This window comes from Varanus komodoensis, unplaced genomic scaffold, assembly GCF_004798865.1.
Source record: "Varanus komodoensis strain SLA01 unplaced genomic scaffold, ASM479886v1 scaffold23, whole genome shotgun sequence".
NCBI lineage: Eukaryota > Metazoa > Chordata > Lepidosauria > Squamata > Varanidae > Varanus > Varanus komodoensis.
Genome location: NW_025335627.1, coordinates 15,625,647 through 15,647,493, shown reverse-complemented (window position 1 = coordinate 15,647,493; position 21,847 = coordinate 15,625,647). Strand labels below are relative to the sequence as shown.

General features: G+C 40.4%; 1 protein-coding gene and 1 long non-coding RNA gene across 2 annotated transcripts in view; one reads left to right on the top strand and one right to left on the bottom strand.

The window, feature by feature from the left end:
* CPS1 (carbamoyl-phosphate synthase 1) overlaps nt 1–21,847 on the top strand; it is a 173,081-nt gene that overhangs the window by 115,035 nt on the left and 36,199 nt on the right. Inside the window, exons 26-30 of the mRNA XM_044431870.1 lie at nt 1,019–1,213; nt 4,599–4,666; nt 10,263–10,338; nt 17,420–17,497; nt 17,888–17,995. Coding sequence (XP_044287805.1) covers nt 1,019–1,213; nt 4,599–4,666; nt 10,263–10,338; nt 17,420–17,497; nt 17,888–17,995 — 525 coding nt within the window. The remainder of the gene's footprint in view (nt 1–1,018; nt 1,214–4,598; nt 4,667–10,262; nt 10,339–17,419; nt 17,498–17,887; nt 17,996–21,847) is intronic.
* The window catches only part of LOC123024302, a 451-nt gene continuing 249 nt past the window's right edge, over nt 21,646–21,847 (bottom strand). Inside the window, exon 2 of the long non-coding RNA XR_006414895.1 lies at nt 21,646–21,765. This is a non-coding gene — a long non-coding RNA (uncharacterized LOC123024302). The remainder of the gene's footprint in view (nt 21,766–21,847) is intronic.

Genomic DNA, 21,847 nt, shown 5'->3' with positions numbered 1-21,847 from the left:
CCTGTCCTTGATGAGCTTAGTTTCAACCTGTGATTGTGAAAGTAATTACACACATGCTTAATTTTATGCATGAAGACAATGCCACTGACGCTAACCAGTTTGCAAAAACTAAACATAAACATAGTTTGCAAAAGCTAAACATAAACATAAGGGCATCTGGGGTTTGTATGTGTGTTCTTTTTCATAGTTACTTTTATAAGTTTTTCTGATAGACTTGCAGTACTCTTTGAAGGTCTTTGTCCTGGAAAGGGCTGGTCGCTATCACTGGATTTTTTAACTGTGTGCAAACACCCTAAAATATGTTTCTGTTGTCACTCTGTTCTTAAAAGGGTTGAAATCTTGACTTCTTCTCCTGTGTGAGCAAGCCAGCATGAACTGTAATTGAGTTAATAATCACCTGTCTACTTCTGTTCTTTATTTTCAAAGAAATCAGGTGAAAATCTTCTAAGCAGAACTCCTTGTAAAACCATCCATTTTTGAAAATAAGATCAACTGTCCTTCCTAGATCACAGAAACTGGCTATTTAACGAGTCAGGGTTCCTGGCATAATTAAGGAAAGAGATACTCCTTTTCTGCTGCTGCTTTTTAAATTGTCTACCCAGCTTAGCCATGTCAAAAGTAGTCAGTGGTGTGTGAGTAGAAGAGAAGGAGGGAGTTCTATCATATTGACCTGGTATTTACTGGAAGAGGAATGTGACTGTGGAGGCCTTCAGAAGCTAGAACTGTTTAACTACAGTCCTTGGCATCACTGCACCACAAAGAGCTGTTCTAGGTACTCTGAATCTTTTGGAGGGGCCTTTTTGGGATGTGTGTGCAAGAGACTGCTGCCAGAAAGAGAAACCTCCATTGTAAAGATAAAGCAAGTTTGTGCTTCTCTGAATCCAACCGGTTCTCTTTCTTTGCTTCTAAGCCTAACAACAATCATGTTAATGGGTATGTGGTTAACTATCGAGCTACACTGAGTTGGTCAGCCTTTCTACATGTCTAAGCAGACATTTAATTTTCTCATTTCTTCTAGGAATGTGATGGCTGCATCATTTCTGTAGGAGGGCAGATTCCCAATAACCTGGCTGTGCCACTGTACAGAAGTGGAGTTAAAATTAAGGGTACCAACCCGCTGCAAATCGACCGTGCAGAAGACCGGTCTGTGTTCTCAGCTGTTCTTGATGAGCTGCAGGTAGCTCAGGCACCCTGGAAAGCCGTTAATTCCTTGGTATGTAGATGTACATTTAATCTGTGCCTAGCAATCACTTTAAGGCAATATTCACAATTTTATTTCTTTTGCCTGCATTTGGTAGGATGCAGTCATTCTTCATCAAAGACGCAGGCGAAGTGTCCCAGTGAGGAAAGCATCATTATATTTCTAGTTCTCACCAAGATGATAAATTTGTGTTTGGGCTGGTTCCACTTCAGAATGCAAGTGGGATGCTCACTGGATTGTATTTTCTTCCAACCCTCCACACAGAAAAGTAGTGGGGAAGGTGCTCCTGATTGCTTTTCCCTGAAGTGCTTAATTTTTATTTGGAGAGAATTTTTGTAGAAGGGGATGAAGGAATGTTCTCACATGCCCCATCCACTGTCTGAAGTGAGTTTATCACCTCAGTGAGGTACCACATGGACTTCCTAGGCCTCAATAGGCATAGTATGTTAACATGTTCTTTCCTTGATGGTGTAGATGGCTCTGTCGGTGGAGCCAGTGGCGTTTGGTATGGCGTTGGATGCTGAGCTAAAGGCTTGTGGGATTTCAAGTCTGTGTTTACATTTGCTGCAGGCTAAAATAGTGTTCTTCATCACGAGGCTGGCCAACCTTAATCAGCTGCAGTGCTGCCCTCTACTTCTCCCTGCCTCATGTGGCACATTGAGAAGACTGGGGAGAAACCACCCCTTCTGTTGTTGCCTCTGGTTGCCCACATGCTTGCTGCCCCAGCAGAAGTCAAATTCCAGCCTCAGTCACAGTGCCTTGCTTATTGCAGCTGTGAGAAAACCTTCCTCCCCCTTCTCTCATTTGCCAGAATTGTTGCCATAACTCAGGGCTCTCCTCAGCCTTTTACTCCCATTGGCTGCCGCCCTCGCCTGTCTTTCCACTCTTTTGATTTGGTGTGGTAGGGAAGAAGCAGCAGGAGGTATGGAGAAATACCTCCAAGAGGACCATGGAGAAAAAAGCACAAATTTGCATATACTGTAAAATCTGACTCTGTCTTTAAAGGACACTCTCTCCCTATTTGTAAAGAGAAATTTATGGTTGGGGAGAGGAACGCATTTGATTCAACCAAAAAAAAAAAAAAAAAAAAAAAGAAGCAGCAGCAGCTCAGGAAGAAAGACTTGGTTGAGGGGTTAGTTTGAAGAGAAACGCATGTGGGCAAAAAGGCAGCCGATCCAGGGGGACTGGATGCAGCAGAGCTCCTCAGGAGGGACCCTGTAACTTTATTTCAGCAAGTCTGCACACACAGCATGGTGGTGGGGTAGGGCCCCCCCAGAGAGGCCGGCCTCCACATAAAAGATTCAGAGCTCCAGCCACAGTGTTCAGCAAACTGACATTGCCCCTGGAGGGTAGGTTGCAGCTTACAGACAGCAAAAAAGAGAAGCAGGAGAAACACATATGTTAGCTTTACTGCAAACAGCCAATTTGCATCTTGTAACAAAGTTGCTCTTTTGTTTTACCTGAAACTCCTTTGGGAAAGAGAGATTAGTAAATTAGCAGCTGCAGTGTAACTTTCCTATTGTGCTTTTAATTAATGCATTCATGCATTCTCAATGGCTGATAAGAAGTTGTGATATTGTCTTGTTCCTCTCACCTCCAGCCTTGCCTCTTTCCCTCTATTTAAATTACAGCTGAAGGAATGACACATGGTCTAGATATGCTCAGTTTCCCCTCCCACAGGCCAATCCACAGTCCACAACCTTGAGGACTCAGCTCTTTAAAAAGAAAACATTAAGAACTTGCCACTCTGATTTGTTTCAAAAATGTTTTGTAGGAAGCCGATGAGAATTCTTCCATGAATATATAGTTAAAATGTATTTTTTGTGGCTCTCACGTTGAAATATTTTTGGCAATATTTTGTTGAGATATGTTTGTGGCTCCCATGTGAAAAATGGTGAAAATACTCAGCTGGAGGTATATTTGCTTTATTTTGCCTTTGACAGGCTTTCACAGATTAATATCTTTCAAATCTGTGGCCTTTTTGCATTTATTCATTCTTTTTCATTATATAAAATGGAAAGAGGGGAACCTTGTATACCATATTGGGTTCCTTGCAAGAAGAAAGGCAGGGTCTAAATTTAATATAATAACTAATAATATCAATATTTCTGCATGAATCTTTGCTATATCTTTTTAAAAACTGCATGGACATTAATATCTTAATCTGATTCCTTCTCAACCTGTGCATGTATTTTATTTTAAAATATGCATTTTTATTCAAGTTTGGCATTTTTTAAAACTGAGAACTTTATTATGAAGTTGGCCTTTTATGGGCCTGCTTGACTACTAAAAGCATTTATTGTGTGCTTTTGTTTCCTTACACATGGTTGTTTATGGGCTTTTAAGGGATTCATGGTCCTCCAGTTTGACAGTTCTTTTTTCTTTTTCTCTTCTTTTTCTGAGTATTTGCCTTCCCCTTCCTTTTTTAATTTTTTGAATGGGAAAAGACAAATTAAATTATAGTGGCAGAAATAGCACTTTATCTTCTCTTGCATTTCTGCTGTTCCACTATAGCACAGCTCCATCTAGGAGGTGTGTAGGCAGAAAAGCAAGCAAGGAAGCGCTCTTTTGGTAGTGCTCAGATCTCAGTGCAGCAATGAAACCAAAAATAGATACAGCATTAGCAGTACAATAAATAACTTGTATAGAAACCTTGCCCCCAAACCCTAATGTTCAAATGACATATTAGGCAGGGCTCTGCCATTCTCTCTCTCTCATATATTTTCTAAACCTGGAACAGACTGAAAAAGACTGCCTGGTGAGCAGAAGGATCTGCTCACCAGGCTGGTTAACTCTTTCCCTTCTGGACATTATATAGCCCAAAATAAACCATGCAAGCATAGAAGATAAGCAAACTTTCTTCCTGTGCTCTTCTTCTATTCAGATGCAGCCTACTGCTATGCATGTTTTCAGTTTTAAGAAAAATAAAAAATATGGAAAGGATTAGTCTTGGACCTCCTCAACTTTGGTGAGACAGATTATCTTGGAAGTTTCCAAGAATTTCTGTAGCTTCTGCCGTCTTGAGTACATCCAAATTAAGCTGGATATCAAGGAAGAGTGCAAAAAATTATAATACTGTCAGATTTACCTGTTCATTGTGTCCTGGAGGAGTCTAGAGTGGTTACATAACAAGCGTAGCTTGACTGCAGACTTTTTTTTTTTTTTGCTCAGGCTGAGAGTTTGTGCTGAGATTTTTTCCCCTTAATTGTTGTGTGATATCACTAGATTTGTCATGTGGGTAAATAAGGTGTTCCATTCCTCATTTGGAAAATCCATAGGAAAAAATACAGGAGAATTGGATGGCTCCTGTAAATGGTATGGTGAGAATGTAAGTAGTCTTTCTTTTTAGAAATCGAAGTATCTCAGCATGTTAAAACAATCTTTTCCAATTTTTTAGGAAGATGCTGTTGAATTTGCAAACTTGGTTGGCTACCCCTGTTTGTTAAGACCTTCCTATGTTTTGAGGTAAGCCTTTTTCCCCAGCACAAGCTGAACAGGGAAATTGCACAAATTGAGGCCAGAGAGGCTTGACATACTGTTGGAATACTTCTGCACTATCCAGCCACAATCACAAAATATTGCTACTCTGTACCCTTTGCAGCAAAATGCTACCTGCTCTACTTGTTCACTGGTCCCAGCTATCTCTCCTTGTTCTCATTTCCCTTTAGTTTAGCCCTCCCCAGCCTGGTGCACTCCAAAGGTTTTGATCTTCAAATCCAGAATGCAGGAATGTTGGAGGAGTAGTCCAAACTATCTGGAAGACACCAGGTTCAGAGGCTGCTCGAGTTCCTTCTGTCTTAAGATTCTCATAAGGACATAAGAAGTTCCCTGGCAGATCAGATCAAGATTCCCTCTAGTTCAGTTTCCTATACCCAGCATTGGCTAGACTCGCCCTCCATGAATTAGTCTCATCTCCCTCTAAAAGCCATTTGAGCCAGTAACCATCACCGTATCATCTTCCTCTCTTTTCCACCTGCCACCTCAGAACATTCTTTGTAATCCTGTTTCTTTCTCTGTCTATTGCTTTCTCAGCCCCTCCTCCTAAAACTGGCTCCTTTGAAGCCCCTCTGAGTTTCTTTTCCTTTCTTTCTCACTTGCTTTTTATCTGTCTGAGGAGGGTAACCAGCACCAAGCAAGTGCAGTGAAAGGAAAGCCTTTCCATCATTGCTGTGATGCTTGGGCATCCCCGATGGCATCATTCGCTATGCCTTCAGGTCTTATACTGAGACAGTCTGAGGACTTGTAAGGCTTGTGTCCCAAGCTAGAAAACAATACCATTTAACTGGAACCTGTAAATAGCTTGAGGAGCCTCTCTCTGCAGTACCAGGACAGGGTGACTTCTTACGGAAAATTGGGTTTTGTAGCGTCATGGCCATGGGAATGCAATGGCAGTAAAATTAGTTTTCTCTGTGGATAATGCACATTCAGATGTGTATTTAGCAGTTCAGGAGATCACACATCCATATCTGAAAGCTTTGGTGCTAGCTGTGAAACATGTATGTGCGTAATCCTATATTTTTATTACTAACACTTTTATATGATAGACTTGTAGCAGAAGAATGGTAATGGCTGCTGTAATTTTAATTTCCTTGTTGGATGGGCTGTTCTTATATTATTGTAACTGATCTTTGTAACTGATTTTTCCAAACTTTGTAACCTACCTTGAGCAGCCTTTCTGCATGTAAAAAGGCTTTGTAAATAAATCAAATACATAAATATCCCATCAAAAATGTGTTGAGGGGCTTTGGCCGCATAGTCTCCTGGACAGAAGCACAGATCAGTCGTACAATGTACACAAGTTGTAGTAAGTATCAAAAATTGAGTAAAAGTTGACTGTTAATTGGTAATTCTTAAGATTCCAAAAACACCTAAAAATATGTGCCATAACATTCTGACACCCACTCGTCAATATAAAATTGAGCTGAATGCCTTTAATGATTCCAAAAAAGCATCCTTTGTTTCCAGTATTTATTGATAAAGAATGGTTACCATGCTACAGTATCTTAACAGTGAATTAGGAGCCCTTGCACATTGGACCCCAACACTAAAACTCCATCCTGTTCTCTAAGGGACAGCAACTGCATTTATGGCAGCATCCTCTTGCGTGGGAAAGGCTCCCTTGTTCTCCCTTCCTTCCATTTCACACTCTTCTTTCAAAACTGAGAAGGATGTAGCCCATGTCATTATGCAAGGCATGTTTGGGATAAACTACAACTCCCAGATGCCCCAGCAGAAAATGGCATCAGTATTTTCCATTGGTGATTGAATGGATGGTAATTCCCCAGATGTGCTCACAAGTGATCAGGCTTAGTTGCTTGTTATAGCACCTTTTTGATTCCTTGTCAGTAGGACCCCAAACTTTTTATTTATAAATATTCATTTTAAAAGATTCCCAGGGGAGTTTACATAAAATCAAATGTTTGAAAATAGGATACAGGAGCAGGTCTTAACTTGTTTCCTGAAATTTAAGAGAGAAGAGATCAAGCCAATTTCCCTAGCTGGGCTGTTTGATAGTTTAGGAGTCACCAGTGAAAGGGACCTGCTGCTTAAGGACACCCATTTTGGAAGTGAGAAGAGATGGTGCAGGTTCTTCAGAAATGGCCTGTGTTCAGGAGGACTCATAATTAAGTAGGTAACTGTCAGAAACAAAGCACATGGCACCACTTTTCTGACATTTCCTGCTAGGTCTTGCAGTAAATGTCACCATTCTCCAAGTTCTGACATTTACTGTAGTGTTTGGTTCATTCATTCAGTGGGCTGGGGTGGGTGGAATGAATAATGTGCATTATGGTAAATTGGAAATGGCCCTGAGAGTACTAACAGCACTCATCTTGCCAGCCTCATTTTTCACTACCTAAGGAAGACAGATAGATCTACATCATGTTCACAATATCTTCAGGTACGTGCTTCAGTGTGAAAATGCTCTTTTACCTGTAGCTGTATTATGTCAAATAAGTGCCATGGCAGCTGCTTTTCTCTCAGGATGTGGTTGGCAAAACAAAACAAAGAGATCTGGAAATGAGTTGAATCAATGTTCAGGGATGCTCTAAATACTCCCTCTCCAAAGCTTAATGCAGCGAAGTGCTTATTCACAGATGAGAGGATAGGAAGAGAAATAGAGTTTGCTGAGCGCAGTTCACAAGTGCAAATGGAAATTGAGTCGAAGCCCTCTGATAATAAAAGAGAGGCAAGCTATCAGTCTGAGGGATGCAACCCTGACAATGACTGAAGCAGAAAGCATTTATAAGCTGGGGGAGTGGGGTGAGATTTCTGGTGAAGTGTAGCCATAAGCTTATGTGCAAAAGGCCATCACGATGCAATTAATGGTGAGTGATCATTAAACAGTTCAATCAAAGCCTCTTTTCAATGAGATTTTTAAAACATCCACAGGATTCTCAAACATGGAAGGATTATTTTATCTGACCTGTGGACTACTTAAGATTGTTTAGAAAAAGGGGAACGTCTTGCAAAAGCAGTTTCACTCTTCCTTTGAAGGTAATTGACACATGGAATAACTTCTCCAGAGACCTGCCTTAATGGCTTCATCCTGATTATATCCAATAATGCTAATAAAAATAAATAGCTAGTCTACATTCTTATAAGCACTGTATAAGAGCTGATGTACCATGGTGGTTAGAATTGCATGGTACGAGTAGGAAGATAAGGAAAAGCTGAAACAATATGAGTCATGTAGACAAGAACATACTTGTAGCTGTAATTCCAAAATATTTTTTTGGGGGTAGTTTTTCTAAGGAGAAAAATTGCTTCACAAATATTAGGCAGTTGGATCTACTCTCTTAGTCAGTTACTAGCGCTGTAATCTACTTGGCATGTTGACACTGTCTTAACTTGGTAAACATCTGAGAAATGTATATATAACTGAAAATTACTTTATTGAATGGGTAAACAAATCCAGCTACCTTATCTGTGAAGCTTTTTCTTCTCCTGAAAAAGACTGCTTAAAGAAATGCAGTAAGAATTGAATATTTATTTTTTATCTATGCAGCTAATTTTGTTACCATATATTACTGTATTTGTTTCCATAATTGTCGGATCCCTCTTCCTGCTTCCATGAGCTAGAAAGTTCTGGTCCCAATCACACTTCACTCATGAACTTAGTGGCCTCAGGCAAGGCTCTGGGTCACTGTATAAGGGTAATAATATTAACTTGTTTTTATTAATGTATTTATTTAGAAAATTTCTATGCTGCCCCATTCACCAAAGCCTCGGGGCGGCTCACAAAACATTAAAATATAATACATTAAAAATATAAAATGAATTAACAATATAAAATAAGTCGCCCTGGCCAAAGAATTGTTTAATTGTTCAATTGTTTTGAAGTATTACTAAAACAGTATCTGTGAAGAAGCACTTTGACTTCTTATTCAGTATAAATGCTAAGTGTGACTAACAGTGTTTTCAGATGAGGTATATATCTCACGATGGCCAAGAATTTAGGGCAATCACCCCTCTTATTAAATATTATGAATTGTAATTCCTATACTAGGCTGTTATTCCCTGGCTACCTGTCAAGATCTGTGGGGTTTGGGAAAATGAACAGTATTGCTGAATTGCCTTCAGGTGATCTGTATGCACCATATGTTACAGAGATCATGGGTTTTAGTGAGGTAGTTCAGAATGGAGCATCACTTTGAAACATAGTTCATCCTCATTCATGAATAGTGTGTTCAAATCCTATTCATCAGTCATGTTGGAAATTTATCATGAGGGTGACTTTTCTTTCTTTCAAAGGCTTTCTCTGTGTGACTTTATTTATGCAAAGGAAAATAACAAAACAGCTATGTAAAGAAAATGCATACCTGACTTGTGGAAAAATAAACCAATCCTCAACCTATCTTATTTAGTATACTAGAACTATCTTACAGGCTTTGCAGTTGAAAAGATACAAGTACAGTTGGCAATATGTCAAATTGTACCCTGATAAAGCAGGGAGTGTGTGTTGACATTGTATTTTGATGTTATAAGTAATAGGCCTACATGCTCTCAGCTTTCTTTGACATGGTTCTTATGACTACAAAAAGGAACCAGTTGGGTGTTCTGCAAACTGTCCCGTATCAGGGCAGGCAACTTGTGGCCCTTCCCAAAATGAATGTTAAAGGATGATGGAGCATAATGTCTGGAAGATCGTAAGTTGTTCATCCCTGCCATATAGGAAAAGCACATATTAAGAGTGTTGGTTCCCCATTTAGCTTCATGAAACGGGACTGGTAGAAGGTGACTTCCCCACCTTCTCTTCCCCTTGACAGCCATTCCAACCCCTAGTAAGGCTCTGTAGGGTCAAGGGACCCTGCTGAGTGAGACAAATGATGGTGCAGAGAAGGGGATCCTTGAGAATTCCATGAACTGAGTGCTTCCATCAGTGGAAGGAAGATCCTGCATCCTGTGGTGGAAAACTCAGCAAGTCTTTAGTGAATGAAAGTTCTTGGAATTTCTCACAGAAGCTTGGCCTTGCCTTGTTCCTGTTTGAGATTGTGAAATCCTACCCACATTTGAATGGGAAAGTATGTATTTGGGTGCACATTAAAAAAATACTTTCATTGACAAAAGAATGAAAGTGCACATTTTCCTGAAGTATGCAGTTTGCAAATGATCATGGTATGCAAGTTTGCCCACAAAATACATGCACATGGGGCAACTTCTGGGCTTAAGCAGAAACAAATTCCTTATACACTTCATGGTAAACTGAGCTGAAAACTCATTGCCCCTTTGAAACCTTTTACAAATAACTATTTCCAACAACACCAAGATGTGTTTGAAACCATTTCAAAAGACTGAATAAGAGAAGACCTTGGGAAACATTTACTGCAAAACCAAAACTTGTTTTCTTTAGGAAATAGCTCTTTTTTCTGTTTTTTGGGGGCACGCAACCTGTTAGGGTTAAGTATAGTACTGATTCTCTTTGGTGAGCAATCCCTTTGCCCTTTCAACTTATAAAAGAATAGCAGCAGTGATTTGGATGGGAGAAAGATGGTGAGCATGAAAACTCTGCTATGACAGCCTCTTTAACCTAAGAGTCTTTCCTTTTTTTCTTTCCTTACAGTGGCTCAGCAATGAATGTAGTACATACAGAAAAAGAGATGAAGAAGTTCTTAGCAGAAGCAACCAGAGCTTTTCAGGTATCATACCATGCTTTTCTTCACTTCAAATTAAATCTTCCATTTAACATGTCCTAATTTTTATCCTACTAATCTGAGGTTTGTTGGTCTGGGGAAATTGGGTTATTTGAATACAACTAATTTTGTTCATCCATCTCTGTAGTGCCATGTTTTGCATTTACTATCGTTATATCCTATCCTGATAGTTTACTTCACAGGAAGCAGGCACCTCTTAGCTGTTCCTTATTTGGAGTGACATGAAATTCCATGTTTCTTTTAAGCTGTTTTACCTCCCTTTACATTCTTAATAGTTGTATAGTGGGACATTTTGAAATACAGAGCTCGCCATGACAGTCTCTATAACTGCACTACCAAGAAGAGTCTGTAGGTGCACTCAAGTCCATAGCCCTTTCTCCAGCAAGAATGAAAAAAAGAGGTACCATGTCTAAGTGGGAACTAAAAGTGCATGGAAGTGGATGGTGTCAACTGATAAAAACCTGCACTGAGGCAAGTTGCGGGTCATACAAGTATCTCTCTCTCTCTCTCTCTCTCAGTAACATAATACTATTTATAGGATATTAGTCCCATTTTTTTAAAAATCTGAGGAATACCAAGGCATGGCAACTAAGGACTAGCCCAAGGTCTTGCATGCTCCTAATTTTTTTTAACTGAAACCATCTTTTAATCCTATTTACAAAGCTGCTCTGACTCCCAGAATCCAGATGGAGAGGGCATTGTGCAACTACTCCACCTTTTCTTTCTTGATGGATTTTCTGTGTTAATAAAAAGGATGGAAGAGGCAGGTGGGAAATAAGGGCTATGAGTAGAAGATGATGTTGGCTGGAATCCCTGAATAAGGCAGAGCAATGGAATAATGGAGCCTGACCTGGAAGCACATTTAATTAAGCAGAATGAGCTTAAACTGGCGCCTAAGTTGGAAGTTGAGAGCTGTCTATGTGGTTTTCCCTTCTTTGGCATCTACCCTAAGCACTGAGGAAGCACTGATTATGCATTCATAATCAAGAAGTATAAACAGAATGGGTACAATTTAAAACCCTGTGGGTTCAGGTGTATCCACTTTGTTAAACCAGGACCCAAGCATGAATGAGGATTCTGCAGGCCTAAGAGAAGAGAGCCAGTGGGATTCAGATCAAAACATTGCATTGTGGAATGCTCCTGTTCAGCAATGCTTTCTTCCAAAGCTCCATTTTATTTTCTCTTCCTTCCTGTTTACAATTTCCTCACCTCCTGTCAGATGGTTAGAATGCTGTACAATCTGAAGAGTGATCATGCTTTGTTCATTTTGTTTTGCTTTTTGCTTTTTTAGGTCCCCCCCCCCCCTTAGAGTTTTAGAAAAGAGTTAGGGTTAGAGTTAAGCAAACCTCAGTGTTACCCCAAGCACGCAGATGCCTTCATCTGCAGCATAGAAAGTGCAGTTTTGGCTAGAAGTAGTAGTTCTTGTTTGATGATGATGGTGATAAAAATGTCTTTATGTGTACTTATCAGCTTGATCACTGCTGCTATGCCTGGAATAAATGCTCCATCTCAGACTTTTCCTACTTAATTAACTGAGTTGATTTGCACTGAAGTACAAATGAAGAAACATTTGAGAGCATTGACCCTTTTTTGTTTTTCTTTCCAATTAATGTGCCCTTAGTACCCCACTTAATAATGTTACCTTGCTCTGTTGTTTTAAAAAGTTCCTTGTTCCTGCTAGTCCTTAAATGAAAAGGAATACATATTTAACTCCTCAGCTCCTCAGCTTGTGTTCCTTGCTTTTTTTTGGCCAAAGGGCAGAGACTCATTTAATTTAAAATGGCATTTATATGCCATCATCATCAACCTATTAATTTTTACAGTATAAATTATAAACATCAAAAATTTTCCATGCAAATAAGGACAAAGGCTGCTAGTTGGTTTTACTTTGCATTTTATATAAATAGAGAAGTCTGGTCTGTCAAGTCATATTTAAGGAAAAGAAAGAGCACATAGGGAATGGATCCTGAGAAATAGTTACATACAGTTGTGAACAATTGTATGTTCTGCTAAGTTGCTTCTGTAGCTTCTGTTGATGATGTGAAATATATGAAGAAGCTGCAGAAAGGGACTAAGGAATGGAAGATTAAAGAGCCCTATTTTGGTTTCTTTCAAACAATGCTTTGAAATTACATGAAGGAAAGTTCTTGGTTTGTGTATCAATGAGTGAGAGTAAAGCTTCTCCTCCCAGTGATAAGAAGAGGAGCACTGAGACGAGGGCATACAGGCTTTAATGTTGCTCTCTGCCCTTCACCCAGGAATTTGGATCATGATCCTCAGGGAGAGGAAGACATTTTAAAATTGCCTTTCTCTGAGCAATCTTGTTCTGAGTTGTTGGGTTGAAGGCTGTGTGTGTGCATAAGACTTGGGTTTTTATAAATGTATGTGTGTTTGCACATGCATGACTGTGGTTGGGTGTATGGACTCAAGTTGCAGGTATGGTGATAGCACTGTGGTTGCTGGGGGGGGTTCCAATGGGGTTGAAAGGGCCCCTGGTGCCCCAAAAGTTTTTCACCCCTCTTTTACCTGGATAGGGTAAATACCCATTCTTCTTAGTGACTAGAACATGAGGAAAAATTTAGCAAGGCCTCCACTCCTTAATACTCTCCTCATAGCAGCAGCATTGCTTCAGAGCTGGTTCCTCACACAGGGTCAGTGAATGGGACAGTTTTGCCCTGGGTATGGAGGCACCCTCCTATATTTTATGGATAAAGTTCACTTCTATGGCAGAAAATGCACCATGATTCTTGGGAAAGAAACCTGCCTCTTGTCCTTGACAATGGGTAAGACTTTGCCTCTTTTCAAAGAGGTGTCTAAGAACAGTGATTTACTTTTTCCCATCCAACTGAATAAGTATCCAACATTTCTATGCCAGACCATTAAAAAACTGGTATTGGGGACATCATTTAGCAGAGGATTAAAACCTGCTCTCCATCCCTGCACATTCAGAGTTTATTTTTCCATTTGGAAAAAATGAGGATCAGATGAAAGACTAGGAGACTTGGCCATTTTCAAGGCTGAATTTCCGTGTTCTTAGAACTCCCAATTTTCAAAAGTGAGTCATCCAGTCACTGCTATTAAGCCGCTTAGACTAGATTTTCAAGAGCTCAGCATCCAACGTACCAATCACTTTTGCTCATCTGGTTCCAGCTGGGAGTTCTGTGCTTTTTAGAAAAGTTGGTGCTCTGTGATTTGCTTAGTGTCACACAGTGATTGGGCATTAAGAAGCAGAAATACTGCTAAGACTTATTGACTCCGCATGCCATACCTGACTTCCTGGACCATGAGGGTTCCATCCCTGCTTTCCAACTGGATTCAAGGTTGGCAGTAAAGATGGGCATGGTGAGACCTTCCAAGGATCCACACTCTGGCAAGGCCTACTGACAGTTGTTCTTATTCTCTTTGCCATTGCAGCCTGCTTTTTCATCATCCTCTCACTCTGGCCCAGACAATTATGATAGTGAAAAGCAGAGCTTCAGATGTAAATGCTCACAGGCATACTTGTGTGCTGGCTGTCTGCCTGTCAAGCATGCAAAGTGTAGCAATGCTGAAGAAAAAGATGTGGGCAACAGGGGCTGGCGACAGTGTTGGTGAGAAGATAGATTCCCTGAGGGAGGCACTGTTCCAATTGCCAATTACCTGGGTAGCCAGGCTGCTTCCTGGTCAACTCCATGCTTTGTTACATGGATTTCCTACCCACTTGTTGAAACAGTCCCTTGACTGTTAGTGCTGCACCCAGAACAAGCGGGCAGGTCCCTGTTCTCAACCTAAAACTGACACAAGTGGGGAAAAATAGAGGAAGGGTGGTCAGGGGTAAACAGAAACACAATATGAGGTTGATCATTGATTCAGTTACATATTGCTGCCTTTCATTTCAGGTTACATTTCAGTAGCTTATGGGAACCAGGCTGTTGTCCAAGGGTTTCATAGAGAAGCTAGGTTTTGAGGAAGGATCTGAAGGAAGTAGGAGAGGTGGCATTCATCTGTTTTGGGAGGCAGTTCTATTGAGCAGTGAAGGAGAAAGGGTAGTCTCCTGGTGGAACAGGAAAATGTGGATGGTGGAAAATAGTGGAGTGAAGATCATGGGATGTATCAGGTTACTAAAAGGAGCAATGCTGAGAAGAAGTTTACGGTAGGTATGGTAGGTGAGAGAGGAGCAGGGCATAGTCAGATTTTCTGCTGCAGGCACCATCCTTCCATGTGGCACTGCTAGAGGTCTCATCTGCACATGGCTCAGATGAGGGGTGATGGAGCTTCGAGGTAATAAAATGGACCATATTAGAGCAGGGTATAGACTTTTCTACTTTTGTTTAAGGGAGGAAAAACCTGCTGGGTGCAAACTTGCTTAAAGATTGTACTTTAAGGACATTTTTCACATGGCGAAGGAGGAAAGCATCAAAAACTATGATTCCTCCATCCCAGTGATACAATCTTTTCTCTTACCTTCTCTTCTGTTGAGTGGATGGATTTTCTGTGCTCCGTATTCTTTCTCATTTTCCCCCTGATTTAAGGTAGGGAATTTCTACAATGAATTCCAGCATTCTCACATGCACATTTTATATATTGATTTTGCATCCTCTTCTTTCATTCCACCTAGGTTACAACATTTTCACAATGACCCTGGTATGCATTAAGGGAAGAATCCTTGTTCCTATATTCCCATAGATTCATGTATTCCACCAGTGTGCACAAATATGTGCATATTCTGATGGTTTGGATCTTCTTAAAATGCATTGAAAGCTGCACTGGTCAATACAGTGACTGGAAATTAAAAGAATGGGAGAATAGCAGATGGCTAATGCATCTTTGAGGTGCTGTAAACAAGACCTATTAATTTTAAAGGCCAAAGTGTAGGAGGATGTTTAGACAGGGAGAATTTAGAAACATCCATGGGGGCAGTTAGGGATGCATAATGTGGCTTTGTGTCTTCTCCCAGCCCTAGAACAGAGCATTTCAAGCCCATTGTGGATACAGGAGGGTTGCAGGGACAGACCCCAGTTTTGCATATGCTTTCCTTCTCCTTTCCTTCCAGATACAGTGGTACTTCGGCTCAGTAACACCTTGGTTCATGACCAAATCGGTTTGCGAACAAAAATTTCATGAAAATGTTGACACAAACTCTGTTGTGAACTTTGCATTGGGTGGTGACCAAGATCGCAGCCATCTCCCCACTACCCCTCCCAAGTGGGGAGATGGCCGCGATTGCAGTTGCGTTTGTGCAGGGAAGACCATGGGCACACTCCTGCAGGAAAGATGGGCACAATCTCGGCCATCCCACCCCCCCCCACAAACAACTTGTGCTCAGGGTGTGGGCATGGGGGAAATGGCCGCGATCTTTGTTGTTGTCACTTTGCTTCACATTTTCTGATTTAAAAAATGGTTACAGAATGGATTAACCTTATTTACATTGAACCTTATGGGGAAATTTGACTTGTCTCATGACCAATTTGGCACACGATCAGAGTCCTGGAACAGATTAAGTTTGTGAGCCAAGGTACCACTGTAATTCCTGTGTTTCATGGACCATGAGAATGATAGTGGCATTAAAAAATGTGCAGATGTGAAAATATAATGGATGACCACACCGGGAAGCATGACATTCAATGCATGGAATGTTTCTTTTGACATCCATGGTATATGCCTATGGCCCTGCATTCCTTTGGAATTAGTGGGACTGAGACCTTCTAAATTAAGGCTTTTATTGTGTGATTGCCTTATCTTAGGGAATCTCTACTCAAGGCATTGATTGTGCTTTCCTGTATCCTCACTCATTGGACTCTGCAGAAGCTTTGCATGATGTAATCATCTTCAAAGGGCCGCTCCTTTGTTTAAAAACACAGAAAAAGACTAGGGCTGCATATGTTCCCTGACAAGCCACTTCAGGGCCCCAGAGTCAGTTAGCTCAGAGAGAGATTTGTTAACCATCTTCTTGATCACTTAGAAGTGCTAATTTATAGACCTGCTGCATTGCACACCACACAAGTAGCTGGCTCCCTGGTTTACAGGGAAATAGGGGAAATGAAGCAAGCAGGGAAATTTCTGGTAGGAAAGTGGCACACATCTTGTAGCGAATACGGTGTAAAATAAGAGCTTATTAATGGAGTCATCTTTGTGCTGCTGATGGCAGTGATGCTGCTGCATTTCACATAAGGACACATAAAGAGCCGTACTGGGTCAGATCATGGGCTAGCTAAGCCAGCTGTCTGTGGGCAGCCTGTAAGTGGGAAATGAGTGCAACAGTAGCCTCCTACTTGTGTTTCCCAGCATTGGGAGGCATGATGCCCCTGGTGCCAGAGGTGATCTATCACTGTAGTGACAAGAAGCTGTCAATAGCTTATCCTCCCTGAATTTGTCGAAAATCTCTCTCTCTCTCTTTTTGTGCCCTCCGTGCATTTTCTCTCTGACCAGTGTCTCCTTGGAAAGTTGTCAGCAGAACTTTTCTTGGTGGATAAAGGGTCTGCTTGATCAAGGGCTGACATAAAATAACCCTCAGAAAGTGCCTTTGACAAGTTTGCAAGAAATGTTGTAGATAAATTGCTTGTGTTCGCACTGACCTTGAAACAGGTTTTCACAAGAGAGTCACAGCACCATCTAGTTTACCTGCATCATACAATGGTGGATTACCCTACCCATGTATGACAGGTGCCAACATTATGATCTTTTTCACACTACATCAGAACTGTACTTGCCCAGAAGTTTTAGGTTGCTAATCTGTTCCAGCTGCCTCTCCATTCTTTTAGTATGAAGTTTGTTTTTTACTGTATATTTTATTTTATATGACACATTTTGGTTCTGGTGATGAACATGGAAGCATATGCATGGAAGCATTCCTTAATACTATCCTCAATTTTGGCATTTCTGTGACACTATTCTGTTCATTTTCAGAACTCTGCAACATGAGGTCTAAAAACTTGCTGGGAAGAATTCTATCACAACAACTGAAAAATAAACCAAAACCATTCTTTCCACCCAAGTATTTCTGGAAATGGAACTTTCAACAAATACATAGTGCCATATATATATTTACAAAAATGTATATTTTTTCCCTATCTTGTTATGGTAACAGGAACATCCCGTTGTACTAACAAAATTTATTGAGGGAGCTCGTGAGGTGGAAATGGATGCTGTTGCAAAGAATGGAAAGGTATGAACGTCTTAGTATTTTGCTTTTTCTTTTTGGGATTTATAGAAGGAATTTTACAGTGACTTGACAAATGTTCCATGTAAAGCTTTAGATATAGGTGCTATACAGCTGAACTGAACAGACAGCCTTAAAGCAGATCTTATAAAAATGAAAGACCTTGAAATCTTCTGGGTTCTTTTTTTCAAATATTCAGAGAATATCACAGCTAACAAATAATCCCAAACATACAGTCTAAAGATTCTACAACCTAACTATAGTTATATGCAAGGAATACTGGCTTCTTATCTGCTAACAACCACCTTCACTATTATACTTTGCAAATTTGGAAATGGATATCAAAGATTTCAAAGCATTATACAAGGAGACAGTTTTCCTGACTTTTTTGAACAGGTTGTTTGCCATGCTGTTTCGGAGCATGTGGAGGATGCAGGAGTTCACTCTGGAGATGCTACCTTGATGTTCCCTGCACAAACAATTAGCCAAGGAGCCTTGGAAAAGGTTAGCATTTTTTATAAATATGATAGAAGGAAGGGAAGCATGAGAGTTAAAAGGCGCTATTAATCCTACTATGATGCTTCTTAGAAAAAAGCACAATTAAGCTTATTAAGCTTATTAAGCCACAAATGTGAAGGCATGTGTGAAGGCATGGCCACTAGAGTGGTACTTGGTGACTTTGTTTAAAAACACAGAAAAAGACTAGGGCTGCATATGTTCCCTGACAAGCCACTTCAGGGCCCCAGAGTCAGTTAGCTCAGAGAGAGATTTGTTAACCATCTTCTTGATCACTTAGAAGTGCTAATTTATAGACCTGCTGCATTGCACACCACACAAGTAGCTGGCTCCCTGGTTTACAGGGAAATAGGGGAAATGAAGCAAGCAGGGAAATTTCTGGTAGGAAAGTGGCACACATCTTGTAGCGAATACGGTGTAAAATAAGAGCTTATTAATGGAGTCATCTTTGTGCTGCTGATGGCAGTGATGCTGCTGCATTTCACATAAGGACACATAAAGAGCCGTACTGGGTCAGATCATGGGCTAGCTAAGCCAGCTGTCTGTGGGCAGCCTGTAAGTGGGAAATGAGTGCAACAGTAGCCTCCTACTTGTGTTTCCCAGCATTGGGAGGCATGATGCCCCTGGTGCCAGAGGTGATCTATCACTGTAGTGACAAGAAGCTGTCAATAGCTTATCCTCCCTGAATTTGTCGAAAATCTCTCTCTCTCTCTTTTTGTGCCCTCCGTGCATTTTCTCTCTGACCAGTGTCTCCTTGGAAAGTTGTCAGCAGAACTTTTCTTGGTGGATAAAGGGTCTGCTTGATCAAGGGCTGACATAAAATAACCCTCAGAAAGTGCCTTTGACAAGTTTGCAAGAAATGTTGTAGATAAATTGCTTGTGTTCGCACTGACCTTGAAACAGGTTTTCACAAGAGAGTCACAGCACCATCTAGTTTACCTGCATCATACAATGGTGGATTACCCTACCCATGTATGACAGGTGCCAACATTATGATCTTTTTCACACTACATCAGAACTGTACTTGCCCAGAAGTTTTAGGTTGCTAATCTGTTCCAGCTGCCTCTCCATTCTTTTAGTATGAAGTTTGTTTTTTACTGTATATTTTATTTTATATGACACATTTGGTTCTGGTGATGAACAGCCTGCTTATATCTGCAAGGAAGATGGATGGTTTGATAATAAATAAGTTTGAAGCTATAATAAATAAAGATAAAGCAGATATTGTATTCTTGCAAGAAGCACATAAAAAAGGAAGGGGTTAATAAGCTAAAAGTATCATGGTTGAATATCTGTGAGAAAACATATGGGAGTTGTAAGTCAAGGGGGAGAGGTGGCAATTATTATATCCAAGAAAGCTGAGTTTAAGATTAATAAAATAAAGATGAAAACGCAGATTTTTTTATAATACAAGGAGAATTGAGAAAATTGTACCTTAATTAATATTTATTCACCAAATGACAATCAGAAGTGTTGACAATCAAAAAATTGTTTAAAGAGTTGGAAGATATAAGGAAGGGATTTTTAATAATGGCTGGAGATGTTAATATGGTAATAGATAAAGTGAAAGAAAAATCAATACCTAGTAAAGAAGAAAGAAAATATAGTACTACCATTTTGGCTAAAATGATAAATAAAACCAGTGCTTTGAGTTCTGGCACATTTTTCTTACAAAAAAAGCACTGAATAAAACTGACTGGAAAGATGCATGAAGAGAGTTAAAGGGAGATGGAAAAAGGTATGCATTTTATTCTTTGGTTCATAAGACATACTCAAGGATAGATTTCATATTTGTGTCTAACTATTTGTTTTTTTAGAGTGTGTAACTCAGACATAGGTTTGATAAAAGTGACAGATCATGCTTTGCTAAATATGGACCTTAAAAATTAAATGTGATTATAAAGAGGTTAAGAGATGGAAAATGTAAATATTTTGTAATATGAATATATAACAGAATGGAAAAAAAATCAAAGAAATATGGAAGATTAATGATAGAGAAGGTGGTCAAGATTTGGGATACAATAAAGGAGGTTGCCTCCTCCATGGATCACTGCCTTGTCGTGGCGAAGGGGCTTGCATAGCTCAATGAAGCTATGAGCTATGCCATGCAGGCCCACCCAAGACGGACAGGTCATAGCAGAGAACTCTGACAAAAGGTGATCCACTGGAGAAGGTGATAACCCACTCCAGTATCTTTGCCATGAAAACCCCATGGACAGTACCAAAAGGCAAAAAGATAAGATGCCAGAAGATGAGCCCCTCAGGTCGGAAGGTGTTCAGTATGCTACTGGAGAAGAGCAGAGGGCTAGTACTAGTAGCGCCAGAAAGAATGAAGCGACTGGGTCAAAGCCGAAAGGACACTCAGTTGCTGATGTATCTGGTGGTGAAAGGAGAGTCCAATGCTGCAAAGATCTATACTCCATAGGAACCTGGAATGTAAGATCCATGAATCAAGGCAAGCTGGATGTGGTCAAACAAGAGATGACAAGACTGAACATCGACATCTTAGGAATCAGTGAACTAAAATGGACAGGAATGGGTGAATTTAATTCAGATGACCATCAGGTATACTATTGCGGGCAAGAATCCCTCTGAAGAAATGGAGTAGCCTTCATAGTCAGTAAAAGAGTAGGAAAAGCAGTACTGGGATACAATCTTCAAAATGACAGAATGATCTCAGTTCGAATCCAAGGCAAGCCATTCAATATCACTGTAGTCCAAGTCTATGCCCCAACCACTGGTGCTGAAGAGGCTGACGTTGACCAGTTTTATGAGGACCTACAACACCTTCTAGAATTAACACCAAAAATGATGTCCTTATCATCATGAGGAATTGGAATGGTAAAGTAAGAAGCCAAAAGATAACTGGAATAACAGGCCAGTTTTGCCTTGGAGTACAAAATGAAGCAGAGCACAGGCTGGTAGAATTTTGTCAGGAGAATACAATGGTCATAGCAAACACTCTTTTCCAACAACCCAAGAGACGACTCTACACATGGACATCACCAGACGGTCAACACAGAAATCAGATTGACTATGTGCTGTGCAGCCAAAGACGGAGAAGCTCTATACAGTCAGCAAAAACTAGACCAAGATCTGACTGGGGCTCCGATCATGAGCTTCTTGTTGCGAAACTTAGGCTTAAATTGAAGAAAGTAGGGAAAAGCACTAGGCCATTCAGGTATGACCTAAATCATATCCCTGATGAATATACAGTAGAGGTGACAAATAGATTAAAGGAATTAGATCTGATAGAAAGAGTGCCTGGTGTACTATGGGTGGAGGTTCACAACACTGTACAAGAGGTAGCAACTAAAACCATCCCAAAGAAAAAGAAATGCAAGAAAGCAAAATAGCTGTCTGAGGAAGCTTTAGAAATAGCTGAGGAAAGAAGGGAAGCGAAAGGCAAGGGAGAAAGCAAAAGATAATCCAATTGAATGCAGAATTCCAGAGAATAGCTGGAAAAGATAAGAATGCCTTCTTAAATGAACAGTGCAAGGAAATAGAAGAAACAACAGAATAGGGAGGACCAGAGATCTCTTCAAGAAAATTGGAGATATGAAGGGAACATTTCATGCAAAGATGGGCATCATAAAGGACCAAAATGGCAGGGACCTAACAGAGGCAGAAGAGATTAAGAAGAGGTGGCAAGATTACACAGAGGAACTATACTGGAAAGAGCTTAACGTCCCTGATAGCCACGATGGGGTGGTCACTGACCTCGAGCCAGACATCCTGGAATGTGAAGTCAAATGGACCTTAGGAAGTCTGAGCAACAACAAAGCTAGTGGAGGTGACAGTATTCCAGCTGAGCTATTCAAAATCTTAAAAGACAATGTA